The sequence below is a fragment of the Moschus berezovskii genome, chromosome 4 (assembly GCF_049115385.1).
Source record: "Moschus berezovskii isolate FMDL1 chromosome 4, NW_MosBer_1.0, whole genome shotgun sequence".
Classification (NCBI taxonomy): Eukaryota; Metazoa; Chordata; class Mammalia; order Artiodactyla; family Moschidae; genus Moschus; species Moschus berezovskii.
In genome coordinates, this window is record NC_142463.1 from 17,824,409 (window position 1) to 17,837,181 (window position 12,773).

The following is a 12,773-nucleotide window of genomic DNA, read 5'->3' on the forward strand; positions in this document are numbered from 1 at the left end:
AGTAAGTTCAGTTCTTTGCAGGAGTCCTTTTCTACGATGATGTTTTTAGCCATGAGCAGACTCTGGTTATCTTACTATTATCTGTGTTTTGCCTTCATCATAATTTTATCAATCCTCTTCAGATACCAATAAAAATCCTAACAAAAACAGACTGGTTCCAAATTGGGAAAGGAGTACTTCAAGAGTGTATATTGTCACCCTGCTTATTTAACTTATATTCAGAGTACATCATGCTAAATTCCAGGTAGGATGAAGCACAAACTGGAATCAAGATTGCCGGGAGAAATATCAATAACCTCAGATACACAGATGATACCACCCTTATGGCAGAAAGTGAAGAAGAACTAAAGAGTCTCTTGATGAAAGTGAAAGAGGAGAGTGAAAAGCTGACTTAAAACTCAACATTCAGAAAACTAAGATTATGGCATCCGGTCCTATCACTCCATAGCAAATAGGTGAGGAAACAATGGAAACAGTGACAGACTTTATTTTTTGGGCTCTAAAATCACTGCAGATGGTGACTGCAGCCATGAAATTAAAAGACGCTTGCTCCTTGGAAGAAAAGCTATGACCAACCTAGACAGCATATTAAAAAACAGAGATATTACTTTGCCAACAAAGGTCCACCTAGTCAAAGCTCTGGTTTTTCCAGTAGTCACATACGGATGTGAGAGTTGGACTGTAAAGAAAGCTGAGTGCCGAAGAACTGATGATTCTGAACTGTGGTGTTGTAGAAGACTCTTGAGAGCCCCTTGGACTGCAAGGAGATCAAACCGGTCAATACTAAAGAAAATCAACCCTGAATATTCATTGGAAAAGCTAATGCTGAAGCTGAAACTCCAATCCTTTGGCCACCTGATGTGAAGAGCTGACTCACTGGAAAAAAAACTCTGATGCTGGGAAAGATTGAAGGCAGGAGAAGGTGATGGGGTGGTTAGATGGCATCACCGACTCTATGGACATGAGTTTGAGCAAGCTCTGGGAGTTGGTGATGAACAGGGAAGCCTGGCATGCTGCAGCCCATGGGGTCGCAAAAAGTCAGACACGACTGAGCGACTGAACTGAACTGAAGACCTCAGGAGGCTGTTAGACTCTTGCTAGAAAAAGGGACCCAGGCATGAATCACAGTGACAAGTAACAGAGGTTCTTCTCCAATTCAGCCAGGTACGATGAAATCTGTTTGCATTTCAACATGATATAAAGGTTTATATAATGGTATAAGCAGAAGAAAATCACAGTGCCATCTGGTTGGAAATCCAGTGAGCCAACAAACATTTACCAAAAGCCTGCATCTGTACATACTGTGCCAGGTACTGGTAATTCATAGATGGCCAGGTACATTTCTTGTTCTCAAGTAACTTAGTTCTATAAAATAAGTTCAGTATTCTAGAACTACAGAGTTGAGGTTGAGCATGGCACGAAGAAAAACTGGACTAGGGGCTATAGAGTCCAGAAAGGTTTCTGAAAGAAGATTACATGTGAGCTCATTATAAACATTAGGTGATTGTTCCCCAGACAGACAACAGGGAAAAGAGCCTTCCAGGCCAAGGAGATGGAGCAGCAGGAGCTAAAGCAAGGATCATGATGTTGCTTGCTGGGCTCAGGAAACTGCAGACATGTTCACCCATCTGTCATGTTCGGCACTGTGTCTCCAAACCTAAACTCACTGGGAACACACTGTTCTGGATGGAGGGATGGATGGGTGGATAGATGGAGTGTACATAGAGGGGGAAGTGGCTCTGGAGTCAGCATTTAGGTGCTTCCTAAAACCAGGGGTGGCTCCTTTCTTTCTGCTAGGGCTACTTTTAGGTTTTTTTTTTTTAATATAAACTGTATTAAACAAGGTATCTAGAGGAGTAAAATTCATAGAAAAAGTAAAATGGTGGCCCCCAAGGGCTAAGGGGAGGAGGCAGTGGGGATAATGGATATAAAAACTCTCTGGAGATGAGTTTCACACTGTGTGACTATACCTCACACTGCTGAACGACAATACTTAAAAGTGGTTCGGATGGCAAATTCTATGTGTATTTTACCACAACTTTAAAAATTTAAATAAATAAACTGTAAAGTTCCTAAGTTACCTTTAGGGTTAAGAAAGGGTTATCCTGTCTATATTATTTATCATATGGGTGATACAGGAAGGAATGTCTTTAATGCATGGGAAACCTCTCCACGTTTCTGAGATGAACATGGAGGGTCTCAATTTTGGGCATCTGCTTTAATGTGGAGAGGTTTCTTACTCCTTCCAAAATATTTTTTAGGAAATGACTAGTCAAGGTGAGGCTGAATCCTAAGCCCATTACCTTGATGAAGTCGGTCACTTTATCAGTCAGTTCAGTCGCTTATTTGTGCCCAGCTGTTTGCAACCCCATGGACTGCAGCACGCCAGGCTTCCTTGTCCATCGTCAACTCCCGGAGCTTCCTCAAACTCAAGTCCATTGGGTCAGTGATGCCATCCAACCATCTCGTCCTCTGTCATCCCCTTCTCCTCCTGCCTTCAATCTTTCCCAGCATCCGGGTTTTTTCCAGTGAGTCAGTTCCTCGCATCAGGTGGCCAAAAGACTGGAGTTTCAGCTTCAGAATCAGTCCTTCCAATGAATATTCAGGACTGATTCCTCTAGGATTGACTGGTCACTTCATGGCGAGTCTGTTTTCTGGAAGCTTCGGGCAGCGGTTCTGTAACCAAGCTAGATACGTCCTGAGAAGCTGCGGGAGGTGGGTTGAGCGCCTCAAGAGGGCGCAGTGCGCCTGCTAAGATTTGGGGGTGGGGCATGGGCGAGCAGGAGCGAGGTCTAAGGGAGGACGGTGAGCGAGGACCGGTTGCCTGGAGACGGCTTGGGACTCTGTTGCCTGGAGACAGCCTTTGGCCTGGCACCCGGTGAGCGTCTGCGGGGAGGTGACGGGGCGCTGCACTGATCGGACACAGCAGAGCCAAGGCCATGGCTGGACACCAGAAGGAGAAAGCGATCGCAGATGAGGTCCACCAGAACCAGATCCTGCGGGAACTGTACCTCAAAGAGCTACGAACCCAGAAACTCTACACGCAGTACCACGTGAATCCACTCCGCAAGGGTGAGGGGCGCTACCGGATGGAGGAAGGGAAAGAGGGCGCCCCGCGGGAAGGAGCCGGCAGGGGTGCGGGGCAGGGGTACGGGGTGGAGCCCAGTAGCTGACGCCTCCTCTGACCTCGCCCCTAATCTCAGCGTTTCAGAACTATGACTTTGGGGTTGGGGAGGGGTCTCATTCCCCATCACATCAAACAGATGTATTAAAATGCATCCACAACCTGATTAAATAATATTGTATTGTAACAAATTTAAAAGGTTCTTTATAAATTTGCTTTTGAAATATTTTGCAGGGTTTTGTGTTTTGTTTTGCATGTGTTTTGGTTTGTTGTTAATAAGTTAAAGGATTTCTTTCCGTCTTCTTATATTGTCTGAAGTCCTTCAGAAAATTTAAGGGGCGCAGACTCAAGGCCCAATGTGCCCCCTGATTAAATGGCCCCACCCCAACTCTTCTCACTTTGCACATTCCTGGGCCAGTTTCATCTGGTCCTGTAACATCAGCTCCCTCTAAAGGCCACTGAGTCTCAAATGGAGACCTAGACCCACGTCCACAACCACCTCCCAGCTCCGTTTCCCTGGTTCATCCCTCACCTCTCTCCCACCTATGGCTACTCCAGAAGATCTTGTTTTAAGCACAAGGCACCACAGCCATTCTCCCTCCCTAGTTAGAAGCCTGGGAGTCACCCTCAGTCTCTCTCACTCCATACAGCTGAGTAGGCGCTGTACTGTTTCTTTCCTTAGCGTTTCTCTCACAGGATGGTTCCCACTGGTTCTCCCTGCCTAAGTGGGAGATGCCATCACGCAAGACTGCCAATCCTCACTTAGCTCGGCCCTCTCTCCATCTGGCCTCCGAAGACTCAGCAGGGCCCTCCCCTCTCCTGCCTGCATTGATCTGATGCTCTCCTAACTCTCTTTCTCCTTCCAGGCCCAACCCTCCAACTCTCCCCTACATCAGGGCTGGCAAGAGTTTGCTAAAGGGGATTAGATCATCCAGTCTCAGAGGCCCCACAGCTTCTGAGCTGAGGTTTAGCCTGATCAGAACGGAAGGCCCCTGTGGATCTGGTTCTGCTGCCCACCCAGCTTCATCCCAACTCCCCTTTACCTGCACCCTGTTCCTTTAATAAACATTTTAGTGTCTATTTTGCAGCAGCCATGGGCTCTTTTCTGCCCCATCATATCTGAATGCATGGGTTTCCTAAATAACCATGCTACTCCCCGCCTCTTCACTTTTTCTTCTTTCTGAATTCTTCTCCAGCCCTTGTTTGTCATTCAGTCATGTCCGACTCTTTGCAACACCAGGCTTCCCTGTCCTTCACCAACTCCCAGAGCTTGCTCAAATTCATGTCCATGAGTCAGGGATGCCATCCAACGACCTTATCCTCTGTCATCCCCTTCTCCTCCTGCCTTCAATCTTTCCTAGCATCAGGGTCTTTTCCCATTGGAAAAGACCCCCCAGTCCTGGACCTGATTAACTGTAGTCCACTGCAGCCCAGCTGTGTAGAAGAAATGGATTGTCATTATTTTAAATTAAAATTTGCATATAGTTAAGGTATACCACGTGACATTTAAATATACATTTATACAGTGAAATAATTAGGACAGTCATTTATTTAAGCATAACCACCTCCTCACATACTTACCTTTGAGGGTTGGGGGTGGGGGATGAGAGTACAGAAAATGTATATCTTCATTTTGCTTATGATAACCTGGTTTTCCTCTGGAGCCCCCAACTACTAATTTCAAGAAAATCACTTAACATCCAATTCTGTTTAAACTTGGCCTATTTCAACAATTTTCATAATCCCTTCCAGCAGTGTCCAGGTTTCCTAGGAAAAGTGCTTGGTCTCTCAGCTCACAATCATTGGGCACATGATTAATATGATCCATTGGGATTAAGTGAGGAAATATTAGAATTTGTACCTATCATTATACTTATGTATAAACAAAGAAATGATGCTTTGTTAATGTATGACAACAGGGCATAGAGACTGTATCAATATACACATGTGGAAGTTTTTGGTTTTTTTACTGGTAGGAGATTGGGATAAAACCTGTGGAGACCACTGGTTCCTTCTGGCCTCTACTCACTTACTACTCCCATTCACCTAGCTCCCTGCACCAGAATTACTCTGCTTCTCAATATTTCTCTAACTCACCAAGCTCACTCTTGGATCTTCCCCATGTATCTCACACAGCAAGTTTATTCAGGTCTCTGCTCTTCTGTCTGCCTTTGGAGACACATCACCCACACTGTGGCCCACCATCAACATGGGTTTATCCATATAATGTGCTTTATGTGGTTGTGCATCTTACTTATATTTGCCTGATATTATATATCTGTTTATTGAGTGTCACCACAAGTAGAGTGAAAGCTCAGGGAGAACAGGGATCTTCTCTGTCTTGTTCACAGCCCTACCTCCACTGCATCAGTAATTATGAACTGAATAGAAGTCTATGGAGCCTCTACCTGGTACCACATGGCATGCCGGGTATATATCACTATCTCTGGCTGCCTGATACATCTGTATCTCCATAGACCAGTCTGTCCAAAAGAACATTCCAAAATAATGGAAATGTTCTCTGTCTGTGCTGCCCTGAATGGCAGCCAGCAGCCATATGTGGCTGTTGATCACTTGAAATGTGGCTGTGGGACTGATTTTCAATTGTATTAAATTTAAATTACTCAAATTCAAGTTGCCACACAAGGCTGGTGGCCATCATCAGGACAGTGCCTCTCAGATTGTGAGGTCCTTGAAGATCCTATGCCCTAGTGCCCAGCATGATATCTGACACTGGACAGACACTCAAAAAATGCTAAATGGGTATCCAGCATAGGGAGGGTCTTAGAAAGGCCAGGGAGAAATTTTTTTAACTTGAACCTATGATGCTGTTTTTCTCTAGTTCACACAATCACCAGAAAGCCCATGTCTTGGCATGATAACCTGGAAGAACCTGCAGACGGTAAGTCCAGGATTTGAGAATGACATTGAGGCAGAGACAGGCAGCTGGCTGGGACTCTTGGGGCAGTGGTTCCTTAGGGCAGGCCTCAGTCCTCTGTTTGATCATCTGAAAGCTGAACTCATACTGACAAAACTCACGAGAAACCAACATTTTCAAAACGGCCAGTTTATTAATTGTCAAGCCAAAAAACATGTTCCTCATGGCCCTAACATTGCGTTTGTTCATCCATCCAATACTTAGCTGATAACAAGCACAGGTTCTGGAGTTCTACTAACTGAGTTCAAATCCTGGTTCTGCCATTCACTAACTGTGTGACTTTGGGCAAGTTTTTTTTAACATTCCTGAACCTCTCTCTTAGAGGTGTTGTGAGAATTAAACAATGTATTGCAAGTGTTTAAAACAGTATCTAGGGCCCCGCGCTACCCAGACTCGCAAACAGTCAAGATGACTAAAGGTGATCCCAAGAAATCAAAGGGCAAAATGACTGCTTATGCCTTCTTTGTGCAGACAGGCAGAGAGGAACATAAGAAGAAAAACCCAGAGGTTCCTGTCAATTTTGCTGAATTTTCCAAGAAATGCTCTGAGAGGTGGAAGGCTGTGTCTGGGAAAGAGAAGTCTAAATTCGATGAAATGGCAGAGGTGGATAAAGTGCGCTGTAATCGGTAAATGAAGGATTACGGACCAGCTAAGGGAGGCAAGAAGATGGACACTAATGCCTTCAAGAGACCACCATCTGGATTTTTCCTATTCTGCTCTGAATTCTGCCCCAAGATCAAGTCTATAAACCCTGGCATCTTTATTGGAGACGTGGCAAGGACGCTAGGTGAGATGTGGAATAACTTAAGTGACAGGGAGAAGCAGCCATACATCAACAAGGCAGCAAAGCTGGAGGAGAAGTATGAGAAGGATGTCACAGACTATGTCTAAATGGAAGTTGATGGCGCCAAAAGTCCTGATAAAGTTGCCCGGAGAAAAAGTAGAAGAGGAAGACAAGAGGAGGAGAAGGAAGAAGGGGAGGAGGAGGAGGAGGATGAATTTAAAAAGCTGTTGATCTGTCTCCCTGTGAATACCTTAGAGTAGGGAGCGTTATGATTGACACACCTCTCATCCAAGATGTGTCTGTTGCCCTCATTAGGTTTAACTACCCGATTGGATCATGATCATATCATAGTCTCTCCAAGTGCTCTAGCACTTGTCAGTGTTTACAGGAAGTGGCCATGGGTGTCTGGAGCACCCGGAAACTGTATCAAAGTTGTACATATTTCCAAACATTTTTAAAACGAAAAGGCTCTCGTGTCCTCCTCACTCTGTGCATTTGGCTGCTGGTGTGACAAGGCTTACAGATGTTTCTGGCACTTTTTTTTTTTTAATCTGTAAGGTGGTGTGTTAATTCTATGGTCATTGGCTAGAAATCCCAAGTTTTCAACTGTACATATCTATAGTTTGTTAAAAAGAGCAAAGCAACCGAGGTACACTCTTGACGCTCCTTGATTGGTTTGGAGACTGTAGGGGCGATGCCTTCTGGAGGGGCCGTAGCTCAGGGCGTGCACTGTGGGGCTGGACCTGTGAGCACTGCAGTGGGCATCCATTTAGCTTCAGGTTGTCTTGTTTTGTATATAGTGACATAGCCTCCTGCTGCCATCCTTAGCTGTGGAAAAGGAGGTGGGGTCAGCTGACATGAGAAGTGTTTTGGATCCTTTTTAGTTGAAGTGCGGTAGTTTTAAACTGTTGTTTATTTTTTAAACAAACCATAAAACACTTCATTGTCAGCAAAGCCAAGAGCCACAGCACCAGTGAAAGTTCAAGAACCTTATATACTAAACACGATCTGCAATGTTCTGTGTTTTTTGGGTTTTTTTTTTTCTTTTTTTGTATGTTTGGAAAGCTGAAATGTTTTTGAAGTTAAATAAACTATTACATTTTTTAAAAAGTATCTGGTACGTGGTGATCGGGACATGTTATTAATAATATTTTCATTATTACCCTGTGATAGTCACTAGAACACCATAGGCAAAGAGACAGACATGTAAATACCCAGGTAAACAGCTAGATTGGGATCGCAGCAGCAGAGGAAATAGGTGCCCACCTCAGACAGTGAAGTTCTGGAAAGCCCTCCTGGAGAAGGTGAGGTGGAGTATGTTAGTTGTAGAGGAATGTGGAAGGACACTCTGGTCACATGGGAAAGCACAGAAATGAGACACCAGCATGGCCAAGACCTGTGAGTAGTTCGGCATGGCGGTGACAATACGGGTAAGTGGGGCCACATTTAAGAATGAGGGAAGAAGATACTCGATAGGAAGCCTAACTCTTCTGACAAGCTTTCCTCCTTCCCCTCTCCCTTCTTAGGGTGGAGCTTGATAGAGGAAGGATGTGTGATTTTTTGTAGGAGAGGGGTTGGGAAGTGGGGGTGGGCAGGAGGAGTGAGGATTTCATGGCATCGTGGAGACAGACAAGTAAATAGACTGAAAGAGAACAAGGAAGTTAGATTGCCATCTGTAGTGGAGACACCAGCCTGGCTAGAGCAAAGGATAGCAGCTGGGGACTTGTAGCAATAAGGGAAAAAGCCAGGTGGTAAGGAGTTCATTACAAGCCACCTTGTATTCAGGATAAGACCGGCCCACTGCCAAGGCCTTTATTTTTTATTTCCATTCTCGAACATCTTGCTGACGTAGATATCTTCCTCCCATTTTACAGGTGAGCAAAGTGAGGCCCAGAGAAGGTAAACCACCTGTCAAGCTAGTAGTAGAAGGGCCATGAATGTCTAACTACAAGCCAGCTTCTTCCCCTTGTCAGACTACCTCCCTCAAACTGAGACTGGATAGGGTAGATTGAAAATGAAATCTACTTAAGTCCTTAAGGTGTAGAGTTAGAAACATACCTGGCGTTGAGAACCATGCTGATTTCAATCCAGAAGGATCTGACCTCACTTCTTATAGTCCAGCTCCTCACTGTCTCTTCTGCAGCTTCATTGCCCAAACTTGCTCATGCCCCAGGGCCTTTTTCTTGCTGCCTATGATGTGCTGCTCCTCTGCCTCTCTCAGAGCTAGCACCAGCAAGGCATCCAGAGAGGCCTCCCCTTGTCATTCTAAGTAGCCATCCCTGCCTCCCTCTGCCCCCTGGCCTACTCCCTTCTTCACAGTGTGCATCACTGCCTGCCTCTATGCAGTTTGCTTTTCTTTTTCTTTTTAACTTTCCATTTTATGTTGGAGTATAACCAATTAATAATGTGACAGTTTCAGGTGCACAGCAGAGCAACTCAGCCAAACATATACATGTATCCAGTATCCCCCAAACTCCCCTCCCATCCAGGCTGCCACCTGACATTGAGCAGAGTTCCCTGCGCTATACAGTAGGTCCTTGTTGGTTACCCACTTTAAGTACAGCAGTGAGTACATGTCGGGCTTGTTCTTATACTTGTATATTGTGTCCCCTCACCCCTCACCCAGGCTACATTACCAGGAGACCAGGAACCATGTCTATCTTACTCTGCTCTGCCTCCAGGGCCCAAACAGTGCCTGGCAGGGAGTTGTTCTCAAACAGATGTTTGTTGAGAGATGCATGGAAGAACCAGACGCCTGTGTCTTGAAGTCTAGGCAAGCTTCTGAGGCTGGTGCTCTGCCTGTCAGGAGGATGTGCCAGAGTCAAGGGCACAGCATCTCTTGTTGGTCCCCAAACCTGACTCCTTTGTAACCCCTGCCTCATCTCCCAGCCAGGTTTCTAAATCTTATCCACCACGCTGCCCAGGGACCGAGAAAGAAATACCCAGAGACACAGACTGAAGGTCAAGAGATTGGATGGGATTCTGAGCCTTTGGTAAGTGGGTCTCCTTCACTTGGAAGGTCAGAAGTAATCCAGCGGTGGTTAAGGAAACAGAGTATGGAGCCAGCTGCCTGGACTTGAACTCTGGCTACCACATACTAGCTGTGTGACCCTGGGAAGTGACTAAGCTCTTTTGTGACTAAGCTTTCTCCTAGTGCAATGGAGATAATCCAGCATGTTTCTCATAAAATTGTTCCGAGGATTAGAGGAGACAGTGCTTAGAACACAGTGCCTGGTGCAAAGTGAATACTGCTAAGTGTGGATTAAACAAAGCTTGCTGATGACAGATGGCCTGAGTTTGCTCTCCCAGGTGTAAGTAGAGTGGTCTCGGGCATGTCACCTACATCTCTAAATTCTGTCCCCTTCTCTGGAAAATGTGAATGCGAGTAACATATTTGTATCATTGATTGGAAAAGCACCACTCAGTGCAAGGAGCCTGGGAAATGCAGTCTTCAGCGTCAGTTCAGTTCAGTTCAGTCGCTCAGTCGTGTCTGACTCTTTGCGACCCCATGAACTGCAGCACGCCAGGCCTCCCTGTCCATCACAAACTCCCGGAGTCCACCCAAACCCATGTCCATCAAGTTAGTGGTGCCATCCAATAGCTCATCCTCTGTCATCCCCTTCTCCTCCTGCCCCCAATCTTTCCCAGCATCAGGGTCTTTTCCAATGAGTCAGCTCTTCGCATCAGGTGGCCAAAGTATTGGAGTTTCACCTTCAACATCAGTCCTTCCAATGAACACCCAGGACTGATCTCCTTTAGGATGGACTGGTTGGATCTCCTTGCAGTCCAAGGGACTCTCAGGAATCTTCTCCAACACCACAGTTCAAAAGCATCAATTATTCGGCACTCAGCTTTCTTTATAGTCCAACTCTCACATCCATACACGACTACTGGAAAAACCATAGCCTTGACTAGATGGACCTTTGCTGGCAAAGTATGATCTCCCTAAATGATATAGGGCTTCTGTTCCTAAGGAAGAAACACAGGATTTTGAACAGACTTGAAGAACTTGAAGAACTTCCTGTTGCACTTGTCTTTCAATTCTGATTTTGTCATCTTCACTTCACAAACAGGGTTTAGCAAGAAAAAGCACCAGGGGGCACACATCAGGAGACTAGAACCTGAGTCAAGTCCAGGTCCCTACAAGACAAGGTCTTCCCCCTTCCCCACAGGCTTCTTTCTGACATCTGCCTCCTCCTCTCTAGGTCAACCCGCAACGTGATGACCGCAGGCTGAACCATTTCAGGGTCTACAATGACATCACTCTGTACAAGGCTAAAATGTGGAGCTTGGGAGAAGACGATCGCCACAAGTAATATTCCCACAGCAGTGGCAATCCTTGTCATTAATGCCCAAAGTGTGTGCTGCCCAGGTAAATAAAGACACTTTTAAGCCTTGGTCTGACTGTTTCTGTGTCCAGAGTCTCACATTTCTCCCTTCTGCCCAAGTTCACCAGTCCACATCCTTAATCTTATAAACCAGGGAGAGAATTCCAGTTAAAGACGGCAAACTAAGTGTATACAACATCTCCTCTGCCTTCTCAGTTCAGTTCAGTTCAGTTGCTGTCATGTCGAACTCCTTGCAACCCCATGAATCGCAGCACGCCAGGCCTCCCTGTCCATCACCAACTCCCGGAGTCCACCCAAACCCATGTCCATCGAGTTAGTGATGCCATCCAACCATCTCATCCTCTGTCATCCCCTGCTCCTCCTGCCCCCAATCTTTCCCAGCATCAGAGTCTTCCAGTGAGTCAACTTGTCGCATGAGGTGGCCAAAGTATTGGAGTTTCAGCTTCAGCATCAGTCCTTCCAATGAACACCCAGGACTGATCTCCTTTAGGATGGACTGGTTGGGTCTCCTCGCAGTCCAAGGGACTCTCAAGAGTCTTCTCCAGCACCACAGTTCAAAAGCATCAATTCTTTGGCGCTCAGCTTTCTTTATAGTCCAACTCTCACAGCCATACATGACCACTGGAAAAACCGTAGCCTTGAGTAGACAGACTTTTGTTGGCAAAGTAATATCTCTGGTTTTTAATATGCTATCTAGGTTGGTCATAACTTTCCTTCCAAGGAGTAAGCATCTTTTAATTTCATGGCTGCAATCACTTCTGCCTTCTAGACCCCGATAAAGGACAATAAATTGATTTTTTAAAAGATAAATGAGAAACATTAGCAATGAAGAAAACTGAAGCCAGTGCTTAGAAGATGGAAAGCTGGTGGAAAAGGGTGGAGGAAACCACAAAATGCCAGCTGAGTGGGACACCTTTGGGCACAGAGTCCTGTCCCCCCAGATCTCTGGAGAGGGGTCAGGATTCTGGAGAGAATGGGTGTGAGGCAGGGAACTGAAGGAGGGAGGGAGTCTGCTGGGAGTCCCGTCGCACACCCCAGCGCCAGATGCTTAACAGCTCCCACACTGGAGGTTTACTCTTGGAGAAATGGGCAAAAGCCAGGGCTCAGAGACACTAAGACGTGGGCTAGGAGTAGGTATGAGCCTGAAAACAATCAATGAACATCTGTGAAAGGAGGGATGAACCCCTCACCCACTAGGCTGCATTTTTACCCTCGGTTTGAAGCTAGTGGGCTCCTTTTTGGGAAAATGAGCCAGCTTTAAAAAACTGACCCCCAAAGACCCCCACATGGTACCATTTGAAGGTTCTGGGAAGAAAGAACCAGGGACCATCCAAGCAACTGAACACACAGAGGTGCTGGGAGAGTCACTCACCCAAGGAGTGCATGGACATTCTGTGCACACCTCAGCACTTCGCCGACACCTGCCCAATACCTTGCTCTCTGTGTATCTTCCATCTGGCTGTTCCTGACTTATACCTTGAAGAGTGAAGCCATATACTGAGGTCACTCCTGCTTTTGGAATTGCCAAGAATGAATAGAAGCTGCAATCCTGAGTGGCCCCACCCTGACGGACATTTT

General features: G+C 45.9%; 1 protein-coding gene and 1 pseudogene across 1 annotated transcript; both read left to right on the forward strand.

The window, feature by feature from the left end:
- The first annotated feature begins 2,882 nt into the window (after nt 1-2,882).
- Nucleotides 2,883-11,232, forward strand: CFAP144 (cilia and flagella associated protein 144). The gene is made up of 4 exons (XM_055402580.2): nt 2,883-3,072; nt 5,967-6,026; nt 9,736-9,839; nt 11,052-11,232. Exons 1-4 carry the CDS (start codon nt 2,940-2,942, stop codon nt 11,160-11,162), a joined length of 408 nt encoding a protein of 135 aa, XP_055258555.1. The 5' UTR covers nt 2,883-2,939; the 3' UTR covers nt 11,163-11,232.
- On the forward strand, nt 6,471-7,829 carry LOC129540988 (high mobility group protein B3 pseudogene; annotated as a pseudogene).
- Nucleotides 11,233-12,773: the final 1,541 nt, after the last annotated feature.